General features: G+C 45.1%; 1 protein-coding gene across 1 annotated transcript; it reads right to left on the reverse strand.

Moving 5' to 3' along the window:
- Positions 1–1,893: 1,893 nt before the first annotated feature.
- On the reverse strand, positions 1,894–25,028 carry LOC132817658 (uncharacterized). The gene is made up of 6 exons (XM_060828157.1): positions 25,014–25,028; positions 23,180–23,284; positions 22,577–22,669; positions 9,912–10,082; positions 4,657–4,860; positions 1,894–2,373 (listed from the first exon to the last, which is right to left on the reverse strand). The coding sequence occupies exons 1-6, from the start codon at positions 25,026–25,028 to the stop codon at positions 1,948–1,950; spliced, it is 1,014 nt and encodes a 337-aa protein (XP_060684140.1). The 3' UTR covers positions 1,894–1,947.
- Positions 25,029–25,175: the final 147 nt, after the last annotated feature.

The raw sequence follows: 25,175 nt of genomic DNA on the forward strand, positions 1-25,175 counted from the left end.
TTTCCATGTTGTACAGCTCTATAATTCTGTGACAAAGGCAGCAGATACGTGGAAATACCATGCAAGTTCCCCTCCAAGCCTCACACCATCCTGACCTGGATCATATTGCCGTTTCTTTATTGTTACTGTGCCAAAATCCTGGAATTGTCTCTCTAACACAGCACTGGGACCGTATCGACATCACTGCAGAAGTGGCTCAGACTATCTTCTCAAAGTTGATTAGAGATGGGCAATAAACGACAGCCTAGCCAGCAATGCCTGTAACTCACAAGTGAATAAAGGAAACATTCTATCACCCTTTGTGTTTGGAGACATGGCTCCTAATTTTACTCTTAAAGATTCAGCTTTACATTTTCTAGACTGTAGCCTCGAGCCTTAGACTCCTTAACTGCAAGAATAGTTTCTCTCTGTCCCACCGCATCTCCTTAATACTTGAAGACTTCGAATGACTCTTTAACCTTCTAAATTATTAGGAAGAACATCAGATGTGATTGAATGAGGGGTTTGTGCACACACTCTTATGAATGGATTAGCAGAATTAAATTAACCATCAGCTGCACACTAAGTTAAAACTCAATAGATCAATTTGTAAATCAAACAACATTTTTAACCAGTGAAATATCCCAAAGGATGTTCAAACTTACGCGATTAAATAAAAAATTGACACTGAGCTGCAGTGTTAGGATAGGTGATGAGACGTTTTATGAAGGATGTCAATTTTAAGCAACATCTTAAAGGAAGATAGAGAGATAGCATGACAGAGATAGTTTAAATTTCAGAGCATGAGACCATGCAGCACAAGACATGACCATCAATGGTGGAGTGATTAAATTTGGAGAGGTCACCAAAGAGGAAGGACATCAATCCTGGAACGAGGATGCTGTAAGGCGATGTAGGTCAGTGAGCACAACGTGGGATGTGGGACTTGACATGAGCTGAAGTGCAGAACACTAGAACACTCAGAGAACACTCCCACTTTTCAAATTGTTCTATGTAATCTTTCACACCCACCAGACAGGACTTCAGTTTCATATCACATCCAAAAGATGGCACCACAGGAATGCCAGCTGTAATTTCTATTCCCAAGGCTCTAAGATCAGTTAGTCTTGAATTCACATTTTGCCAGCATTAGAGAGCTGAGGCTGTTAAAACTAACTCCTACTGCTGTAATACCATGGCTACTACAGATTTAACAATTACCGATTTGTCATTCTGCTAATCTTTACAGAGACACACAGGTGAATTTCCATTCTTCCAAATAAACTCCCAGCCTCCCCATGAAGACTGTCTATTGAACACTTCCAAGAGTTTTTGCCTCGATTGAACCAGCCTGGCATTCATTCCGGTCCGAAAATGGATGTCAAATAAATTAACTGAAGTAAATAGGTGGGGCTGGCTCAACAGACATAATTTTATCATCACTTGTACATATTAGGCAATTAGAGATGGGTGTAAAGTATTCTAACTATTGATTATAGAGTTCATAGGTGAAATAGATTACTAATTGGAGTCTAATGTCATATCTTCGGGTAAAAAATGAGGTCTGCAGATGCTGGAGATCACAGTTGAACATGTGTTGCTGGTTAAAGCACAGCAGGTCAGGCAGCATCCAAGGAATAGGAAATTCGACGTTTCGGGCATAAGGATTCCTGATGAAGGGCTTATGCCCGAAACGTTGAATTTCCTATTCCTTGGATGCTGCCTGACCTGCTGTGCTTTAACCAGCAACACATGTTCAATTCTAATGTCATATCTACCTTGTTTTCAAGATTCAAACTGCCAGTATCCTTCAATTTTGTAGCTTTATTAAGGACAGACAAAACATCCTCAAAACAAGACACTGCATTATCTCAGAAAATGACTACATGGAGACATTCAACAAATAGTGCATCCCTGTCTTCAGCAGAAATGTTCCTGGTGACCATCTTCTATTACAGATAACAATATTCAATCATCTTGGGTTGGTTTCTTTTTGGAGGGCTCTTGTGATGATGTCTTCTGGGCTGATTCTTCAGCACCACCACGTGGCTGTGTTTCTTGCTTGCTCGGTGTATTGCCGGCCACACCTTCTGGATGAGTCCCCCGGACACGCACTGGATTATCCCTTTGGAGCACATTCAGAATGCGTTCCGAATCCAACCTTTCCACAGAAGGCTCATCCTTTCGTACATATCTGCATGTTGCCTTTTGCTGGGAGTGCCCCTTTGTGGATCCTGTCTTCGCTTTATGATGTTTTTTATCGACTGCTTTCTCTTGTTCTCGTACGTATCTGTGCATTTTGAAGCCCAGGATGCCTTGTTTTCGGTCTGTCACCACTACTTCAGGAAATAAAATCACCTTTTTACATCTGTCACCAGTTTTCAAATGGCGTCTCTGTGATTTTATTTTAAAAAAGAATAAATATTAGTATTAAATTGTCTTTTTGGGTATTTTAAACTCTTCCCAATAACTAGTACAAATACAGCACGTAACAGAAATGCATTTGCTGCCTCGATAGATCTGTCATTTTGAACACTATTTAGAGGGTACTAATTAGGATTAAAACAACTGATGAGAAGAGACTTGAATAGTGCTGGAGAAAGAGATGCTCTTCAAGAGTTTTGTCTTCATCAGGACATGTGCACAAATGCCAAGTTTCAAAAGGAGCAGTGATTTATACTTGCATGAGAAAAGGGTGCTGTTATGTTGCCAAGTAGACACTGGGGCACTGCCGGAGAGAATGCACCATAAAGTATTTAAAGCAACAAAAGGTACCAAACTTGGACATGTTCCTTTTGTCTGCAGAGGACAGTTTGCTAACTCTGAAAATATATGACTCCTAGAAAGGGGAAGTGAGAGCCCGAGTTGTTCTCAGTTGTTCGTGTAATACTTTACACAATCTTGTGGCTTGAGATGTCCAGTTACAAAATCACATGTAACAGTGGACTAGATGTATTGATTTGTAAGGTTCATTTGGCTGAGGCAGTTGAGGTTTTTTTTTGAGGATTTTTCACCACAGGACTTGGTGAATTTTCGGACCCTATTTTGCCAAATGCACCTCATTAACAACCTATGTCACCATGACATCCCTCACCACTGAGACGACTTTGGCACACACCATTCCCAAAGCAACCTCCAAATACGAATGAGGAGCCAAATGTAAGGCAACTATCACCCATCTAGACTCTTCCTGGGGGTTGTTTTTGTTCTGGAAAGAGAGGGAGGCAGGTATGAAGGGAAATGAATGTGGGTAACACTGCCATGAGTGTTGGTGCTGGTGGGGAGGGCAACCTGTATCTCAGGGTTAGCGGTGTTTGGGGTTCAGGTTGGGGGGAGTGCGAAGGGCAACCTGCCACACAGCGGATGTCCCAGAATTCATCAGCATCTGCACCAGGGTTAAAAGCTGGTAATGCACCCAGCCGAGCACCATCAGTATGGAGTTGGGCTGCATGGTTCCTGACTTTCGCTGTAGACATAGTGGACAGGCAACTCGCTGTGTGGGCAGTGACTTGGAGATCCTGCTGGATGGGCTGGTGCAGCGGCAGGATATCCTTCTCCCCCAGGGCCAGCAGTGGAGGCCATGACACTAGGCTATGCCAGCCTGCTCCGAGGTTGCCACCTGGGTGTGAGCAGTCGGAGTTGCCTGAAGCAATAACCAGCTCTGGCAGAAGAAGATCAATGTCCTTCTAGACTCCACAAATGTAAGTGTCACCACCCTCTCTCTGTTACCTCACACTGACACTCTCCCTGGCACTGTTCTCAGCTCCCACCAAGTTTCATGTCTCTATCACTGGCATTATTGTCCATAATGTCTTGCCTCACTCATTGTCTTCCCACCCAAACCCCTGACACCATGAATCCTGTCTGCCCACTCTGCTGCTTCCCTACCTGTGCCGACAGTAATGGTGGTGCCACCCACACTCATCTCCCTTAACACCTGCCTCCCTCTCACCCCAGAAGGAAAACAACCTCCAATTTGGCAGAAAGAATCAAGATGGCTGATTGGCCGCCTTACATTTAGCTGCTCATTGTTACTTGGAGACAACCAACCAACCTTGGCTCTGACTGGACTGAGCAGGCCCCAAGCTGGAGTCAGAGGCAGCCCTTTTACTTTGAACAAAGAACAAAACAGCACAGGAACAGGCCCTTCAGCCCTCCAAGCCTGCACAGACACATTTTCTTCATGGTGCTGGGAGCCCCGAGTGAAGACTGCCCGCCCTGATCTGACTGCGGCTTGCTGATAACCGTGACAAACTTTGTGCCCCTGCTAAATGGCAAAGCAAGACTAAAGTGATGAGACTGGTATCTCTGACGGAGGGGACAAAGAGCAAAAAAAGGACAAGGCAAGACAGGAATGCTCATGTCAAGCCAAAATGACACTCTGCCTCCTGCACCAATGGGTAAAGAGGTTTAAGATTTCATTGTCAGTGCAGTGCAAAATCTATACATCACATCAACTGGCTGATTCTATCTAACAGTATGTCCCTTGCCCTGTCCACAGTAAGCAAGTATAAATTGTTGCTCACTTTGAAGTTTGTCATTCTTGTGTCTGCCTCAGTGACTGCACAATGAAAACCTTCAACAGTGTGTTGTTTCTGTCAGCAATAAACTAATTGGAAACAATTAGACAATCAATGCCTGAACAACATTTCTGTTTTTATAAATCCTTCATCTCACCTGCTCTTCAGTATCACTTGCTTCCATCTCCAGTTCATTCAATGCCAAGGAAACCATCATTTCAAAAATGTCTTCACCCTCAGGAGCCTGTCCAAGAACCTTGGTTGCAGCTTGATCACTCGAAGTATCAGATACTTTTCCAGACGCTCCAGCTTCCGATATTTGTGGATTACTATCGGACTCCAGCAGTGCCTTCCAACCATCCTGAAAATCAAACTATCCATTAAAAATTGGACACAATAGTTGTAGTGATGACCAGTATCAAGCACTCAAACATGAGCCACTAGAGGGAGATTCACGTGGAATCATCAGTGATACCAGCATTAGAAGGGACTTTCTGAGGGACAGGCCACAACTGCAGAGGGTTTTTTCAGTCTGTGAGTTTGCCTCTGTTTAAAAATAAAAAGGGCAGTTTCTAGAATCCCAATAGTGCAGAAGCAGTCTATTTGGCCCATTGAGTCCACACTGACCCTCCAAAGAGCATCCCACCCAGACTAACCCCCACCCCCACCCCACAACCTTATTCGTGTGTTGCCATGGCTAATCCAACTAGCCTGCACATTATGGACAACTGAGCATGGCCAATCCATCTACCCTACACAGTTTTGGACTTCCTCATGGGAGGAAACCAGAGCACCCAGAGGAAACCCACACAGACTTCACACAGACAGTTGACCAAGGGTGGAATTAAACCCAGGTCCCTGGTGCTGTGAGGCAGCAGTGCTAACCATTGAGCCACACCGTGCCACCCTACTTAGTCAGTCTCTATTTTTGCAGGGGGGCTTGCTCGTACTAAGGGGAAGGTTTAAATTAAGTGTGCAGGAGAAAGGAATCCAGGGACAACATTGGAGGGGAGCAAAGAGATATGTGATGAATTGACAACACAAAAAGAAGACAATTCAGTATGGGATAAATTCGGCTTCCATGTGTATGAATCCATGGAGTGTGGTAAATACGATCGATGGCAGTCACATGGGAACGTCATTTTCGGTTAAAAAGAGAGGCCTGGTCCAAAAAACAGCAAGCACAATTGGGAATTAAATATCCCTGGATACAAGAGATTAAGCTTTTGAAAGGTTCGATGTGACAGCCAGAACTGCACCAGCTGCCAGAATCTGAAAATGCCATGCTTGAACCTGGCACCGACCATCTCACTGGCCAGTGGGCAGTGGGTGGGGACATTTTCCACACGGCCACTCTTCAGGCAGACGGCAGCACATTCAAAAAAGTGACCGCCTTCAACCACAAGCAACTCTGGCCATTGAGGTTTCAGAACCACGCCAGAAACATGGGATTTTGTGCCATTGAGGAAAGTGTCTGAGCCTAGCAAAGTTCTGTGGAGTGGTAAGGTATCCTTTTGGAGATGTTCTGTTACCTCTTTTGGAGACGGCCAGGCAACCCTTTTGAGGAGTCCATGTCTCCTGTTGGTATTATTTAGATTAGACATGAAGATACATAAAGTGGATGAGCTCTGTGGAATTGTCAAGTCATGTTAAGCTGCAGCACTTTAAATATTGAAACAAAAAGTCAGCCTGCAGTTGTAAAAAAATCGTGGCTTGATGCTTCAGTAGATGTTATTTGACATAAACTTGGTTGCTATCATTACAGTATTACTTCTTCCCGAAAGCATCAACAACGTCTAACTCTCACTATTGGGTGCCTTTAAGTTAACAACTTCAGAGAGGCTATAAGGGTATAGTTGCTTTCGATGTGGGACAAGAAATACAAATGTTTGATTTTAAAAAGGTTTAAGTGGCTTAAAAGTACCCAATGGGATTTTCTCAATAAGTGTATCATGTTTAATCGAGTGTAGTCTGGAGAACTTGATTTAATTTCATCTCACCATGGGAAGGGAGGGCTCCTCATGAGATGTTCCCAGCGAGTGGGGTGGTCAATGAGTTCGCATAAAATGAAGCTAAGCTGCCATTGGGGCTATAAGAAGCTGTGAAGGTGAGTGGAAGGTTCATGGGTTGGTTCTTAATTGGCATCAAGGTGGGTATAGAGCTCTAAGTTGGCATGGATCATGTATCGGGAGTGTGGGGGGAGGTGAGAAATTGTGTAGTGAGGGAGTGAGGATTTCTTTTGGCTTTGCTGCTTTTTTAAAACCAGAACACTGGAATGAGCCTTGAAATGGTGGACTGGAGTGTTCCAGGTAGCCCCAGTGGCTGCAAGTTAGCTCTTGCTGGGGTTGACAGGTCTGATTCCAGTTACCCCCCACACCACCACTCTCTCCCAACCCACTGAAATGGTAAAGACTGTATTCCTTTATTTTTCAGTATTTTTAATTGAAATGGGAAAAGGGACAGAGGGTGGTGGTGCAGGCTTGCTTTTCAGACTGGAGGCCTGTGACCAGTGGTGTGCCACAAGGATCAGTACTGGGTCCATTGCTTTTCATCATTTATATAAATGACTTGGATGTGAACGTAGGAGGTATGGTTAGTAAGTTTGCAGATGACATCAAAATTGGAGATGTAGTGGACAGCAAAGAAGGTTACCTCCAATGACAACGGAATCTTGATCAAATGGGCCAATGGGCTGAGGAGTGGCAGATGGAGGTTAATGTAAATAAATGTGAGGCGCTGCATTTTGGAAAGGCAGATCAGGGCAGGACTTATACACTTAATGGTAAGGTCCTGGGGTGCGTTGCTGAAAAAAAGAGACCTTGGAGTGCAAGTTCATAGTTCCTTGAAAGTAGAGTTGCTGGTTGTTAGGATAGCGAAGAAGGCATTTGGTATGCTTTCCTTTATTGGTCAGAGCATTGACTATAGGAGTTGGGAGGTTATGTTGCAGCTGTACAGGACATTGGTTAGGACACTTTTGGAATATTGCATCCAATTCCGGTCTCCTTCCTTCAAGAAAGATGTTGTGAAACATGAAAGGGTTCAGAGAAGATTTACATGGACGTTGCCAGAGTTGAAGGGTTTGAGCTGTAGGGAGAGGCTGAATATGCTAGGGCTGTTTTCTCTGGAGCATCGGAGGCTGAGGGTGACTTTGTAGAGTTTTATAAAGTCATGAGGGGCATGGATATGGTAAATAGACAAGGTATTTTCCATGGGATGGGAGAGTCCAGAACGAGAGGGCATAGGTTTAGGATGAGAGGGACAACGCGCAGAGGGTGGTATGTGTATGGAATGAGCTCCCAGGGAATGTGGTGGAGGCTGGTTCAATTACAACATTTAATGGAAACCTGGATGGAATTATGAATAGGATGGGTTTAGAGGAATATGGGCCAGGTCCTGGCAAATGGGACGAGATTAATTTAGGATATCTGGTCAGTATGGATGAGTCGGACTGAACGGTCTATTTCTGTGCTGTACATCTCTATGACTCTATGACTATTTCAAAAGAAAACAAAGATTTTAGAAGCGTTTGTGGTACTTTTTAAAAACAGCCTACTAACACTCATTGTAAGTGCTGTTTACACTGCTGTTTGTTCAAGTAGTTAAGGGGAGGTTCACTCCAGCTGTAATAGATCCAGGGATAGTGAACGATATGAGAGTCAGCTGGCAACAAGTAGTTGATTGGTCTGTGGAATAGAGTCATTGAGTCATAGAGATGTACAGCTCAAAAACAGACCCTTCAGTCCAACCCGTCCATGCCGACCAGATATCCCAACCCAGTCTAGTTCCACCTGCCAGCAATGGTGATCAATTGTCACTGACAAAGGACAATCTGCCTGCTACCAAATATGTAACCGAAAAACTTGTGGATGTGAATGATTTTTTAGAAGCCATCAAAATTCCTCTGACTGTTTTTCTGGAAAGAAAACAAATTAAAGCCTGAAAAAAGTAATTTGATTTCTACCTGCCTTCCTTCCAGCAGATGCTGTGACTTGTGGCTTTTATCCAAGAAGTCAGGAGATTTTTTGACTTTTTTGACTCCTCTGTTGTTGCTAAATTATCAGACTGTTTATTGGATATCCCAAACGGATGAGCAAAATTGTCTTCCAATCAAAGATTGGGAAGGTTGAAGCTGCTGTTTGCAGTCCCAGCCCCATTTGTTCCCTAACAACTCAGTCCATCCCTTTACCTGGCAACCAGTCCGTTTGAAACCTTTGTGTCATATTTGACTGTGGGATGAGCTACCCAGCCTTGTATCCACACCATCACTAAAACTGGTTATTTGCCCTTGTCCCAGCGCATCTGCTGCTAAAACACCCATCAGTGCCTTTGTTCCTTCTCGGCTCAATTATTCCAGCACTGTCCAGGCTGGCCTCCCACATTCTACCCTCCGTAAACGTGAGGCTGTTTAAAACTCTGCTGCTTGTGTCTTATCTCGCGCTAAGTACTATTCCCTAACTTACCCCGATGTTCACCCTGATCTACACTGACTCTGGGTCAAGCAACAACTTGATTTTTAACATCTTGAATCCCCTTGTCAAACACATCTATAGTCTTAAATGCCCCTTTGTAACTATGTCATCTTCCCCAGCCCCACAATCCTCGGAGATATCTGTACTCATCCAATACTAGGCTCTCGTGCACCACCAGCATTTGTTGGTCTCCCCTCGAAGGCTCAGTGTTCAGTTGCCTCCGTTTGAACCTCTGGAAGTTCTTCTCTCGGCCTCTCCACCTTGTTTTTCTCAGTTAAGACATTCCTAAAAAGCCCATCCCATTGATCAAACTTGTGGTCATCTGGCTCAATATCTAATACAGTCTGCAGTTCAATGTCTCAGTTTGATTTGTAAGGTTCCAGTGACACATCTTGGGACATTTCATTCTGTTCAGGGTTCTGTGTAAATGGAGGTTCCTGCTGCTGTTGGTAAATATAGTTATTTACAGCTAGGAAATTACATTTCTTGAACATCTTTGGATGGGATGGAAACGATGAAGCTGAAGTTCAGTGAAAAGATCAAGGGGAATTCTGCAAAAACTGAATAAAACAGAAACAATGGAAGGAAGGACGTCACCCTGTGATGAAGCAATAGTGATGAGGCAGCACAAATACAGGGCGCTGACTGAGTAATTTGCCAGAGACTGGCACAGATCAGATGCCATCTCATGTGTGTCCATTTCTGGAAGGCCCCAGATGTCCCCAGCTTTTAGTTTACCGTCTCTAATTCGTGCTGGTGTCCATGACATTGCTTAATTACTCAGGCAGTAGATTCAGACATCCTGAATAAATTACCCATCCCCAAAAGAGGGAAACCTTCAGGATCCCAGCCTGTGCACAAGGAAACCCAATTGTGCTGTTTATGCTTCAAATTGACAGTACACCCATCGTAACCCTCAAACCCTCTCAAACACTTCACTGACCCCTTCCTGTTGCTCAGTCTCTTCACGGTTGACCTCATCAGCTGTGGCTGGAGATTTGGAGATTGTTTCATTTTGATCAGGTGCTGCCTCACTCTCAGATCTGGGAAGCTGTGTCTTAGGAAGTTTCCTTTTCACTGAGTCCAGACTAGAATCGGGCTGTGTTGGAGGTTCCTGTGTTTATATTCAGAAAGGAGTTAGCAATGATCAGGCAGAAATAATGTTTCAGGGATCATAGAATAACTGCAGTGCGGAAACAGCCCATTCAGCCCATTGAGTCCACACTGTTCCTCCAAGATCATCCCATCCAGATGTACCCTTAACCCAACCCCTGTGACCCTGCATTTCCCATGGCAAATCCACCTAACCTACACATTCCTGAACACTCTGGTCAATTTAGCATGAACAATCCACCTGAACTGCACATCCTTGGATAGTGGGAGGAAACCAGAATATCCGGAGGAAACCCACACAGAGACAGGGAAAGTGTGCAAACTCTACACAGACAGTCGACCGAGGGTGGAATCAAACCCAGGACCTTGGTGCTGTGAGGTATTACAGTGGGACTTAGGTTGTTCTAGATCTTTCTTTGAGTTACATAGAATCCCAGGCAGTGAGAAAGTCCTTTCATCCCAAATGATCCATCATGCTCCAGGCAAGCATCTTCCCAACCATCTTCATTCCAACATAATCATAATTAGTTTCAGTGTCAGGTTAAACCAGCATCCCCTGAAATGTACCTCGTGTGTTGTGTGGTAGTGAGTTCTGCATTTAAACAACTTTCTGGGTAAAAAGGATTCCCCAGAATTTCAATTTGGATTTGTTGGTGACCATCTTACATAATAACTCAGAATGAGCCTGACAGGTAGAAGCTTAAGGTCCATTACCTCTGGTTGGTGACTGTAGAACTAGGGCCATAGTCTCAGGATAAAGGCTTGGACAATTAAGACTGAGTCATAGAATCATACAGCACAGAAACAGACCCTTTGTTCCAGCCAGTCCATGCCAAACATGATCACAAACTAAACTAATCTCACCCTCCTGTACCTGGCCCATCCCCCTCCTATTCACGTCCTGATCCAAATGTCTTTTGAATATAGTATTGTACCCATATCCACCACTTCCTCAGGAAGTTCATTCCACACGTGAATGACCCTCTGTGTACAAAGTTTGCCTCGTGTCTTTTTAAACCTCTCCCCTGTAATATGTGTCCCTCTAGTCTTGAAATCCCCCACCCTCGGGAAAAGAGAACAACCATTAACCCCATCTGTACCCCTCATGCTTTTATGAATGAGAGAAGTTCTGCTCACTGAATTACAAAGAACAAAGAACAACGAAAATTTACAGCCCAGGAACAGGCCCTTCAGCCCTTCAAGCCTGAGCCGATCCAAGCGTATTATCTAAATCTCGGTTAATTCCTCAGTATTTTTATCCCTCCGCTCCCCACCTACTCATGCATCTGTCTGGACACATCTTAAATGAATCTACTGTGCCTGCCTCTACCACCTCTGCTGGCAATTCGTTCCAAACACCCACCACCCTCTGTGTGAAGTGCTTGTCACATGTATCCCCCTTAAACATTCCACCTCTCACCTTGAAAGCATGACCTCTGGTTATTGAAACCTTTACCCTGGGAAAAAGCTTGTCTCTATCCACCCTGTCTGTACCCTTCATTATTTTGTAAACCTCCATCAGGTCCTCCCTCAATTTCCTCTCTCGCCTCCCTCAGCAACCTGGATAGATCCCATCCGGTCCTGGGGATTTGTCCATCTTAATAACCTCTAGCATACCCAACACATCTTCCCTACTTATGCCAACATGATCCAGACTAATCATACTTCTTTCTCTAATCTCAAGATTCATCATGTTCCTCTCCTCCGTGAACACTGATGCAAAGTAAGCATTCAGAATCTCACCTATTCTCTCAGGTTTGGCACACAGCCTTCCTTCATTATCTTTTAGTGGACCAATCCTTTCTCTAGTTACCCACTTGCTTCTTATATAAGAATAAAATGCTTTGGGAGTTTCCTTAATTCTGCTCGCTGAAGCTAATTCATGTCCCCTTTTCGCACGTTTGATTCCTTGTTTAAGACTTGCCCTACTCTTCTGATATTCCTCCAGGGCCCGTTCTGTTCTTAGCTGCCTAGACCTTATGTACACTTTCCTTTTCCTCTTGGCTAGTCATACAATTTCTCCTGTTATCCACGGTTCATGAATCATGCCCTTCCTATCCTTTGCCTATCCTGCACTACCGTTAACCTATCTTTGAAAGCCTCCTACATCTGAAATATGGACTTCCCTTCAAATAGCTGTGTCCAATCCACATTTCCCAGCTCCTGCCTAATTTTGATATAATTTGCTTTGGCCCAGTTTAGAACTCTTCCCTGAGGACAACTCTCTTCTTTATCTATGAGCATTCTAAAACTTACAGAATTGTGATCACTGTTCCCAAAGAAATCCCCCACTACAACTTCAACCACTTGTCCTGGCTCGTTCCCCAGTAGCAGGTCCAATATAGCCCCTTCCCTTGTAGGCCGATTGACATACTGCTCTAGAAAATTCTCCTGAATGCTCCGTACAAATTCTACCCCATCCAGACCTCTGACGCTAAGTGTATCCCAGTCAATGTTGGGAAAATTAAAATCTCCCATCACCACTACCCTATTGCTTCTACATCTATTCATAATCTGTTTACCTATTTGTTCTTCTACCTCACACTCACTGTTGGGAGGTCTGTAATACAGCCCCAACAATGTAACTGCACCCTTCTTATTTCTCAGCTTCACCTATAATGCCTCACTACGCAAGACCGCCATAGTGTCCTTCTTTAGCACAGCCGTGATATTGTCCCTGACCAGCAATGCAACTCCACCCTCTCTTTTACTTCCCTCCTTGACCTGTATGAACCATTTTCCTACCTCTCAACCTCCTACCCTCCAGGGAAGAGTGTCCCAGCCTATCCATCTTTTCCTTATAACTCAAACCTTCCATAACCGGCAACATCCTGGTAAAGCTCTTCTGAACCCTCTGCAGTTTAATAATATCCTTCGTAGAACTGGGTGACCATGGAGAGTTACAGCACAGAAAGAGGCCATTGGGGCCCATTATGCTCACCCAGCCATCAAACTGCTGGCTATTCTTGAGGCACTTCCCAGCACTGGGCCCACAGCCTTCTACGCTATGGTGCTTCAATTCTAAACTTCTTGAATATTATGATGTTTCCCGCCTCTACCTTACATTTAAGTGGTAAGTTCCAGAAACCCAGCACTCTTTGGGTGAAAAAGTATTTCTTCAAGCCCTCCTAAACTCCTGCTCCTTACCTTAAATGTATGCTTTCTGGTTATTGATCCCTTCTCAAGGGGAAAGGTTTCTTTCTTGCTATCTATTCCTATAATTCATTCACCTCATCATGTTTTCCCTCAACATTCTCTGCTTAAAGGAAAATAACCCAAGCCCATCCATCTCTCTTCATGGCTGAATTGCTCCAGTCCAGGCAACATCCTGGTGAATCTCCTCTGCACCCCCTCCAGTGCAATCACATCCCTCCTGTAGTGCATTGAACAGACTTCACACAGTACTTCTGCTGTGACCTAATTGATGTCTTACACAGCTCCACCTTCACCTCCCTGCTATTGCATTCAATGACTTGACTAACAAAGGAAAGTATGCCATATGTCTTCTTGTCAACATTATCTTCCTGTCCTGCTATCTTCAAGATTTATGGAGTTGCACGTCAAGGTCCCTCTGATTCTCCTATTCCTGGGGAGCCCCCATTCATTGAGTACTCCTTTACCTTGTTGGTCCTCCCAAAATGCATCACCTCAAAATTTTCAGGATTAAACTCCATTTGCCAATTTATCAGCCCATTTTCATCATCCTAGTTTTCGGTTTTCTTCCTCAGTATTGACCTCACCACCAATTTCCTCGTCATCTGCAAATTTACTGATCAACCTTTTACATTCATGTCTAGATGTGATTAATGTACACTACAAACAGCAAGGGATGAAGCACTGCATCCTGGGATATGCTATTGGACATGGGCTTCCAGTCACAAAAACACTCTTGGACCATCATCCTCTGGCTCCCGCCACTAAAGCCAGTTGGGATCTAATTTCATAAATTACCCTGGATACCTTGGGCTCTTACCTTCTTGACCAGTCTGCCATGTGTGACCTGGTTATAACCAAAGTCATGTATACTACATCCATTACACCACTCTCATCCACACATCCAGTTACATCCTCCAAAAACCTCAATGAAACTTGTCAACCCAATCTCCCCCTCACAAAGCCATGCTGATTATCCATGATTATTCTGCTGCCTGCCAAATTGACTTGGCTTTTCCTCTACAAGGTCCGTGCAGCCCCCATCAATGTGATTCCACTCCACAATCCATTCCCCTGCCAGAATGGTTTCAAAAGGCACGAGCAAACTCAGTGCACCCACCACCACACCACCCCTATCCTAAAGTTGGACTCTGTTGCTGTTCATGTGTAACCTGTCAGAATTATACAGGTCCTACCTTCCCCAGCGATGCAGGACTCTAAAGCCCTTCCTCATACATCAATGCCTTCATGAGTTCTTCTGTTCTACCTGCCCATTCTTACACTCACTAACCTGCGGCACCAGCATTAACACAGTGATCAAACCTTTGAAGTCCTGCTTTTCATTCTGCTACCCAGCTCCCTAAGGTCTTGTTAGAGGACCTTATCCCTCTTTCTGCCTGTGTGTCCTGTCTCAGTGTGAACCACAGCCTTGGACTGTTCACCCTCCCCTTCAGACTGTCCTGCAAATGTTCAATAACATGACAGGAACCTCTTCATTCAAAAGATTGTGAATCCTTGAAATCTTTGCCCCAGTGGATGCTCAGTCAGAGGTTGATCCAGTGTTTGGATTTTCGGGGATCGAGGGATGGGGATCCGTTTGGAAAGTGCACATTCAGCTGGAAGCTCAGCCATGATCTTATTGAATGACAAAGCGGGCTCAAGGGGCCGAATGGCCTTCTCCTGCTTCCCTCCTTTAGGATGAACAACATCTTCCTTCGGGCCGTTCCCTTCACGGGTTCACCTCAGGTGGCCCTGGCATTGGCCAATTATTTTTAGAAAAAAATAGGAAGCCAAGATCAGTAATGGGGAAAACTCTGTGCCAAATTCAGGCTGAGAAGGTGTGACATGTGTTTCTGTAATGAAAATGGAGTGACGTGTCCAGTGTTGCTAAACACAATCCTCCGCATCAATCACTCTACACTGCCTCTTACCAAAGCAACATGCATTCGTGTAGCGCCTTCAGTGTAGTAAAGTGACACCCAAGCCCTTTAGGTAAGTGTCAGCAAAGAAAGTTGGACACAGAGATGTGTGAGGAGATGTTAGGGATGGATTGTCTAACCCTTTGTCAAAAGAGCGGGTTTTAAGAAGGAGGAACACTTGGAAAGCTTTAGGGAAGAGATTCCATTGCTGAGATCTGGGAAGCTGGAGTCACAGCCCCTGGTGGTGAAGTGATGAAATTGGGGAGATGCAAGAGGCCAGCATTGGAAGAGATCAGAGGAATTGGAGGGTTAGAGGCCCACAGCGGGTGACAGACAAAGGATTGGGAAAGGCCATTAATGGTTTCAAAGGCAGGTTTGAGAGTCTTAAGACCGAAGCTTGGACCAATCAGAAGCAAATGTATATCAGAGCACACAAGGGTAAAAGGGGGAGTCGGGTGTGTACAAGCTGGGATGTGACTCTCAGATGTTTGGAGAAGCTTAAGCTTTTGGAAGAGGAGCTGTGGGAAACTGACCATTCCTCAGTGTGGGAGTTGGTGTTGGGAGAACAAGGGCTAATGGTGAGGCAGTGGGAGGTGAACAAGCTGAGCTGTCCAAAGGCAGAGAAGCTGCCAGCACAGGAGGGGGACAGATGAAGACAGAAGTGGGACTACTGCAATCTGGTATCTCCCACATCCGAACAAGCAGTGCAGGAGACACTGTCTGCTTCACTCATGATAACGATACAGTGGTGCAAATATTATATGATACCTGGGTCAATTACAATACACAGTATGCAGTCTGTGTCCCATGCCTTGTGTCCCCATTCCTGGGCATGACATGCTATCCAGGTCTTTCGAACTGCCATTTCTTATTATTGCTGGCCATACTAAGGTGCTCGAAGAACCAAGGCCCTAAATCCTAAATAACTCAACCTTCATCAAAAAACGAAAATGACTCCTCCACCATGCGCAGGATACAAACAAACTCCATTGTGCTGTGTGTGTATGAATTATCACAAGACTCTTTAAATTTTAACACACATCACTGACCTTTTCCTGCTGGGAACTCCCCTGGTGCTGGCCTTCCTCAGCTGTGGCCTTTGTTTTGGAATGTAGTCCGGTAACATCAGAGGCAAGCGAGAACCTGGGGGATTTTCTTCCTTCATCTCGGTCCTGTTCACTCTCTGAACTTTGAATTGATGTCAATGAAGATCTATAGTTTAATAAATCCAGACTGAAACGTTTCCTTGAAGATTTCTGTGTTTAAAAGCAGAAAGGTGATTATATTTGGCACTGCTGAACATTTGCCTCACCAAACTGTCGCTCACACTTACCCAGAGAGGGTCGTGAGAGCTAGGGGTACATTTAGACATTGTGAGAATTAAGGAGTCAAATTAAACATTGAGTCAAGGGATTTTCACAACTGCCTTTGCCACCACCATGAACCAGCTAAGGATGGTTAACGGTTTATGAATAGATTTTTTCTGAATCTGTTCATTACATTTCTTTCGCATGGTAAAAGGAGGTTTATTTTTCTTTCCTTTTCCACACGACTGCCAAACAGCGGTGGTGCTGATGTATTCCCCAGCACCCACATTGGGTGTGTCTAGGTGTAGGACACAGTGAGGAAACAACGAGTGCAGAAAACTTTATTCATATTCCACCACCAGGAAGAAAGAAAACACCCGAGTGGCCAGTGACAAACAGTGCCCTCCTCATCAGAGGGCAGTGCCGAAGTGATTGAAAAAGTGAAGGTGGGGCAGAGATTAAATAAAATAGAATTAGAGGGGGAAATGAAACAGTCCAAGCCCCGCGGTGCCCACCTCTTCCTGAAAACCTCGGGAGGCTTCAGAGGAGGTTTATTTAACAGATAAAATGTCCAGCTTGTAATTGAAGGACAACCCATTCTTTTGAATTCTTTCCTCTTAAACGCTGAGCTCATTTTGGGACTCGGGATATTTTTCCTGATTTACCTTAAAAATCTGGATTTGCAAAGAACTAGTGTGCCAAGTTTCATCTGGAAGTACAGGGATCTTACGTGATCCGCTTTGTGATCAACGAGCTCTGAATGCTAATGAGGGTCAGGTCAGGAAACATTAGATATTATGAAGACAACAGCAAAAGAAATTAAATGATTGGCATTGCTGAGAAATACCGAGGACAGAAGGATCGACACATGACCTAACTTCTGAATCTCCTTCTCTAAAGCCTTCCTTAACCCTGCCTCTGAATCCTCTTTCAACACAATTCTTTTGTCCATTCAGGCTTATAACACAGTGTATGGTTTGGTAACTTTTTTTTTCATTAATATCATCGTGAAATGCCTTTTGAAAAATTGAAAGAGGATCGAGATGGATTTCAAGTTGGGCAGGTCGGCGGTATATGCAGTTTAATGTGGAACTGTATGAAATAACACCAACTGCAAGTATGAACAGATAAAGGAAATACACCTGAAATAATAAGGTTTGAAATGCAGTTATGACATTAGAGATCTGGATATGAAGGATACACAGCCATGAAAAGTGGCAATGCAGGTAGATAAAGGCATGCAGCTCCAAGGCCTAGGCCTCACTCTCTCGGTGGAGCAGGTAAGGGCAGTTTGGCGGTCTCGTTGTAGACGCGGTTATTTTTTTTAACCGTTTAAATTTAATTTTAAAAAAAATGCGCGGAGCGGACCCGGAAGCTGGTGTAGCGCAAGCTTACCTGGGAAGGTTCCTATCAAGGCGCGCAGGAGAGGAACCCGAGGCACTACAGGGGTCATACCTCCCACCCACCCTCCTCCTCTAACCTAATAATAAGACCCGTTGTGCTAACCAGGTAAGCGCTGCATTTTGCTTCTATTCTTTAGACCTAGTTTTTTAAAAAGGTTACTTTCAGAGGGATGGCAGTGAAGGCAGTGCAATGTTCCTCTTGCAACATGTTTGAGATGAGGGATGCCGTGGTCATCCCTGCTGATTACACTTGCAGGAAGTGCACCTATCTCCAGCTCCTCCAAGACCGTGTTAGGGAACTGGAGCTGGAGTTGGATGAACTTAGGATCATTCGGGAGGCAGAGGGGGTCATAGATGGGAGCTTTAGGGAAGTAGTAACTCCAAAGATTGCAGACAGATGGGTGACAGTGAGGGGGACTGGGAGGAAGCAGCCAGTGCAGGGACCCCCTGCTGTCGTTCCCCTCAAGAACAAGTATACCGTTTTGGATACTTGAGGGCGGAATGACTTTCCAGGGGTAAGCAATGGGGTTCAGGCCTCTGGCACGGAGCCTGTCCCCGTTGCTCAGAATGGGAGGGTGGAGAAGAGCACAGCAATAATTATTGGGGACTCAATAGTTCGGGGCACAGATAGGCGGTTTTGCGGGGTCAAGAGAGACTCACGATTGTTATGTTGCCTTCCAGGTGCAAGGGTACGTGAGGTCTCTGGTCATGTTTTCCGGGTCTTTAAGGGGGAGGGGGAGCAGCCCGAAGTCGTTGTCCACATTGGCACCAACGACATAGGTAGGAAGAGGGATGAGAATGTTAGGCAGGCTTTCAGGGAGCTAGGTTGGAAGCTGAGAGTTAGAACTAACAGTGTTTTTGTCTCTGGTTTGTTACCCATGCCACGTGATAGAGAGTCAAGGAATAGAGAGAGAGAACAGTTAAATGCGTGGCTACAGGGTTGGTGAGGAGGGAGGTATTCCGGTATCTGGATAACTGGGGTTCTTTCTGGGGAAGGTGGGACCTCTATAAACAGGATGGTCTACACCTGAACCTGAGGGGCACCAGTATCCTTGGGGGGAGGTTTGCTAGTGCTCTTTGGGGGGGGTTTAAACTAACCCTGTAGGGGCATGGGAACCTAGACTGTAGTTTTAGGTGCAGGACCTTGAATGTAGGGAGGTTAGGAACATGGCATCAATCTCGAAGGAGGGTGCCTGTAAACAGGAAAGCGGCTTGAAGTGTGTACACTTCAATGCGAGAAGTATACAAAATAAGGTAGGTGAACTTGCAGCGTGGGTAGGTACCTGGGATTTCAATGTTGTGGCTATTACGGAGACATGGGTAGAACAGGGACAGGAATGGCTGTTGCAGGTTCCAGGGTTTAAATGTTTTGGTAGGGTCATAGGTGGGGGTAAAAGAGGGGGAGATGTGGCATTGCTTGTCAAAGATAGTATTACAGCAGTGGAAAGGATGATGGATGAAGACTCGTCATCTGAGGTAGTTTGGGCTGAGGTTAGAAATAGGAAAGGTGAGGTCACCCTGTTAGGAGTTTTCTACAGGCCTTCTAATAGTCCTAGAGATGTCGAAGAAAGGATTGCGAGGATGATTCAGGAGAAGAGTGAAAGTAATAGGGTGGTTGTTATGGGGGACTTTAACTTTCCAGATATTGACTGGGAAAGCTATAGCTCGAGTACGTTAGATGGGTCGGTGTTTGTCCAATGTGTGCAGGATGGTTTCCTGACACAATATGTAGACAGGCCAACAAGAGGTGAGGCCATATTGGATTTGGTTCTGGGTAACGAACCAGGCCAGGTGTTAGAATTGGAGGTAGGTGAGCACTTTGGGGACAGTGACCACAATTCGGTGACTTACTCTAGTGATGGAGAGGGGTAAGTGTGCAATGCAGGGCAAGAGTTATAGCTGGGGGCAGGGAAATTATGATGCGGTGAGGCATGACTTAGGATGCATGGCTTGGAAAAGTAGGCTTCAAGGGAAGGGCACAATCGATATGTGGAGCTTGTTCAAGGAGCAACTATTGAGTGTCCTTGATAAGTATGTACCTGTCAGGCAGGGAGGAAAGGGTCGTGTGAGGGAGCCGTGGTTTAATAAGGAATTGGAATCCCTTGTTAAAGGGAAGAGTAAAGATGAGGCGTGAAGATTCAATTGGGGCGATTGAGAGTTATAAAGTAGCCAGGAAGGATCTAAAGACAGAGCTAAGAGCAGCAAGGAGGGGACATGAGAAGTCCTTGGTTGGTAGGATTAGGGAAAACCCAAAGGTTTTCTATAGGTATGTCAGGAATAAAACAATGACTAGGGTAGGAATAGGTCCAGTCAAAGATAGTAGTGGGAAGTTGTGCGTGGAGGCTGAAGAGATTGGGGAGACACTGAATGAATACTTTTCATCAGTATTCACTCAGGAACAGAACATTGTTGCCGATATGAATATTGAGTCACAATTAATTAGAATGGATGGCTTTGAGGTATGTAGAGAAGAAGTGTTGGAAATTCTGGAAAGGGTGAAAATAGATAAGTCCCCTGGGCCTGCTGGCATTTATCCTAGGATTCTCTGGGAAGCAAGGGAGGAGATTGCAGAGCCATTGGCCTTGATTTTTATGTCCTCGTTGTCTACAGGAATAGTGCCAGAAGACTGGAGGATAGCAAATGTGGTTCCCTCGTTCACAAAAGGGAGTAGGGATAACCCTAGTAACTATAGGCCGGTGAGTCTCACTTCTGTTGTGGGCAAAGTCTTAGAGAGAATTGTAAGGGAGAGGATTTATGAACATCTGGATAGGAATAATGTGAGCAAGGATAGTCAGCATGGTTTTGTGAAGGGCAGGTCGTGCCTCACAAACCTTATTGAATTCTTTGAGAAGGTAACTCAGGAGGTGGACGAGGGTAAAGCGGTAGATGTGGTGCATATGGATTTTAGTAAGGCATTTGATAAGATTCCCATGGTAGGCTACTGCAAAAAATACGGAGGTATGGCATTGAGGGTGCGTTAGAGGTTTGGATTAGGAATTGGCTGGCTGGAAGAAGACAGAGGATAGTAGTTGATGGTAAAGGTTCATCTTGGAGTGCAGTTACTAGCGGTGTTCCGCAAGGATCTGTTTTGGGACCATTGCTGTTTGTCATTTTTATAAATGACCTGGAGGAGGGGCCAGAAGGTTGAGTGAGCAAGTTTGCGGATGATATGAAAGTCGGTGGAGTTGTTGACAGTGAGGAAGGATGTGACAGGTCACAGCAGGATATAGATAAGCTGCAGAGCTGGGCAGAAGGGTGACAAATGGAGTTCAATGTAGGTAAGTGTGAAGTGATTCACTTTGGTAAGAGTAACAAGAAGATGGAGTACTGGACTAATGGTCGGATACTTGGTAGTATGGATGAGCAGAGGGATCTTGGTGTCCATGTACACAGATCTCTGAAAGTTGCACCCAGGTAAATAGTGCTGTGTGAAGAAGGCATATGGCGTACTGGCTTTTATTGGTAGAGGAATTGAGTTCCGGAGTCCTGAGGTCATGTTGCAGTTGTATAAAACTCTGGTGCGGCCGCATCTGGAGTATTGTGTGCAGTTTTGGTCGCCATACTATAGGAATGATGTGGAGACACTGGAAGGGGTGCAGAGGAGGTTTACTAGGATGTTGCCTGGTATGGTAGGAAGATCATATGAGGAAAGGCTGAGGCACTTGGGGCTGTTTTCATTGGAGAAAAGAAAGTTTAGGGGTGACTTGATAGAGGTGTACAAAATGATTAGGGGTTTAGATAGGGTTGACAATGAGAACCTTTTTCCACGTATGGAGTCAGCTATTAGGAGGGGGCATAGCTTTAAATTAAGGGGAGGTAGGTATAGGACAGATGTTAGGGGTAGATTCTTTACTCAGCGAGTCGTGAATTCATGGAATGCCCTGCCAGTAGCGGTGGTGGACTCTCCCTCTTTATGGGCATTTAAACAGGCATTGGATAGGCATATGGAGGATAGTGGGCTAGTGTAGGTTAGGTGGGCTTAGCTCGGTGCAACAGAGGGCCAAAGGGCCTGTACTGCACTGTATTTTTCTATGTTTCTATAAGGGAGAATAACAGGATGAATTAAATTCTCACTTTGTGGTTGGTAGTGTAAAGTATTCTATCTCTGAGAATTTATTAAATCTGTACAAGACATCGGCTAAGGCAATCTTTGATTCTGATGTTAATGTTTTGGTTACTGTAACACAGGCAACTGTCTGCTGTATAAAATCTGCTCCTCTGGGCCTTCATGTGGCAGGTGTCTGAAACCTGGTTTGTCCCAATCCCCCTGACCCAACCTCATGCCTCTTTTTAAAACGTGCAAACAATGAGCAGGGTGGGTAACATCGGCTGCACATTTTTGTCATGATAATAATTGGGCTGCATCTTCGACCAGTCAGAATGAACAGGGCCAACCATCTGAGTCAATGCACCAGGGCGTGCAGTGGTCTTCGGTGTGCCTTCAGTTCTGAAATGATCAGATAGCCACTGCTTCAATTTGGCCAGCTCTCCGTATTGTTGGTGATCACAACGGGAGCTCGATGAGCCCTGAATAAATCGACCATCAGTAAAAGAGGAAACACTTGCAACACACGCAGGGTGTAAATAAATTCCACTGAGCTGTGCACAGATGTTAGAGAGCTGCACCACCCAGTCCCACATCTTCAACCTTTTATACTCAAGGATTGCTGAGCCCTTTAGCAGGGCTCCAGGTTTGGTCAGGTCTGTGATTACCTTAGACGTTGAGGCAGGTTTAGTGAATTTAGATTTATCTTGGTCCTTGTCAGATCCCTTCTTTTCCAGAGTCTGACGTCTTGCTGAACGTTTCTGCAGTGATAAGAGAAAGTTTCAGAAATGCTGCATGTAGTTTTCTCTGACTGTACAACTTCTACTACAATGACCAAGACAGAGCCATGAGATCGAGACCATATTTATGCTTTCGAGACCGGGTGTAGCCATTGAGCAGTGTGGGAGAGCTGGCTGCACACCCCACTCATTAGAAGATGCTGTGATTCCTGAGTCAGTTCCAATCGGAATGTACAGATTGTGTCCCCCTCCTTACTGTCCATTTCTGGTCACAATCAGATGCCCAGACCCCTCATGGTGCCCTGATGCAATCGATCAAGACATCGTGAATAAACCAACTTCACCAAAGGAGGGGAAAGTCCAAAATCACACCTGGGGACAAAGCTACCTCACTGAGCTTGAATGTACAGAATCACTGCACAGCTTTCCCATCCTTCCAACTTTGGATAATCAGGGATCACTGCCTCCTTCCCATTGAATCAGGATGTTTGGCTTCATCAGCTGCAGGCCCAGCTGAGGCTGAAGGATTACCTTGTGCTTTAAGGCCTTTTTCAGAATTGGATGATCTGCCTCTTTCATTGAACCTGATGATAATTTCTTGACTAAATCCAGGGTGGGATCGCTGTCTGAAAGATCCTGAAGAGAAGAATACGATTACATGTCGCACAAAGCATTCAGCTTTGAAATCATTTGGGTATTGATTCCTCCCAAGAATATACTAAATAAATATGATTGCTGTAGGATCAAAATAAACAAAGATGAACAGTTCATATTGCTGAGATTGCAGGGACAACCAAATCGAAAATGATATTTTCAGAGAAAGGCACATTCTCATGTTAACTTGAGTTGAAGACAGGATATTTACAGTTTCTGTTGGAAGCACAGAGTGTCTCCCAGTTTGGATCTGTAACCCTGCAGTCTACCTGCTTTCCCTTGGTCACATGACCAGACCCTGGCCATCCACTGCAGGTGGTCAGAATCTCTGCACTGCATGGAGGAAGCCTTAGAGCTCAGTACAGCTTGAACAGAATGCTCTCCATTTGTAAAGCCTTAAGCCAGATCCTCCCTACTCTGTGCTGTGGTGTGTGTCAACTCGCCGGCTGGTTTGCCCAGTGAACCGGGCCATCTGCCTGGTATCTAGAACCCTCAGAATCAGCACCAAGAGCTCTGCGCAGTGAGAGATATTTGAGATCTTACTCTTTTCAGGACATGTGGTGTCATCTCCAAGTGCCTTGTGCTCTGGGAAGTGGTGCCTGTGAGTCACACAAGTGATCTGGACTCAGGAATATGGAGGGGGATTTCAAGATTTGTGGCTGGCATCAAGTCAGGACAGAGAGTTACTGTAGAGGACTGCCACAAAATACCAGGAGGAATAATAAGCTCGACCACTAAGTGGATAAGGTATCGATTCTTTTCTGAGCCTGTGTTTTGGCAGTGGGAATGAAGGAGTTATAATTCCTTGGAGAGTCTGAATCTAAACAAAGTGAAGGAGCAAAGGGATTGAGAGGGACTGATTTATAGCTGTCCCATAGTGACAGCAGAGCGAGCAGGCAATTCCCGGAGTGGCAGTGGAGTGGGCCGGAGCCGGAGCTGGAGTGGTGGCTGAGTGTGTCCTGGATGGAGACCGGCCCCTAGAGGCAGCATGGCCTGGTATTCTGGGGCTGGCAGGCACCAGCTCATGTTGGAGAGAGGTTGGAACTGAAGTACTTTATGGTCACTTTCCAGGATATTTCTGGAATTTTTAAACCCTCTTTGCATGCTGAACTCAGTAACAGCACTTAAAGTATCTGTACCGAGGTACTCTGTATCTGAGATGGCGCTGAGTGGTGACATTACAAACCTTTCACTGCATTCATTCAAGTGCAAGTGACAAGAAAGGCTCTTCTATTCTAGGACAATGAAAATGCGAGGAAAACTCAGGGGTTCATTGCTGACTGTTCAGTTCAAAGGGGGGTCTGCATGATTCACTGCAACTCCAGTATTGACAGGGACAGATCTGAAGTTGGCAGGTTCCTTACTGCTCACCAACCCAGCAATGTCTTCCCACTGATGGTGATGTTTGGATGGCCTCCAGCCACTACGTGGAGAGAACAGATTCCTCCCTCCTCACAGCCAGGGCCTCTGGAGCACCATTGGAAGAGAACCATGCCCCCTCAGGAGTAATGTCAGCCACATCTCTCCACCCACATGTTTCTCCAGAGCATGTGCAGCCAGATGCTCGCCATCTGTTTAAGAACCATTGGCTTCCTTTAGGTGGGATCGTGTATACCTGAAACCTGGTTACCACTGACAGGCGTGACACCAGGGAGCAGTGTGGGAATGCTGCCTGAATGGGTTTAATAGGCATGTGCGGTTCACATCTCACCGTCTGCATGGCCATTGCTGGATACAATCAGATGCTCAGCTCTTTCCATCTTTAATTATCGTCACTGATCCACCTGTTGTTTAATTAATCATCCAAGGGAACAGATCAGAAAATAAATCAACTTCTACCACAGGAGATAAAAGTCCAGAATCTCACCCAGAG

This window comes from Hemiscyllium ocellatum, chromosome 7, assembly GCF_020745735.1.
Source record: "Hemiscyllium ocellatum isolate sHemOce1 chromosome 7, sHemOce1.pat.X.cur, whole genome shotgun sequence".
NCBI lineage: Eukaryota > Metazoa > Chordata > Chondrichthyes > Orectolobiformes > Hemiscylliidae > Hemiscyllium > Hemiscyllium ocellatum.

Excerpts from the sequence above, each read along its gene's own strand:
- LOC132817658 (XM_060828157.1), bottom strand. Across the intron at positions 10,083-22,576 it reads AACCTGCCTCAACGTCTAAG|GAACCTCCAACACAGCCCGA; the intron begins GTAATCACAGAC and ends ATATAAACACAG. Across the intron at positions 2,374-4,656 it reads CAAGTGATACTGAAGAGCAG|AGACGCCATTTGAAAACTGG; the intron begins GTGAGATGAAGG and ends ATAAAATCACAG.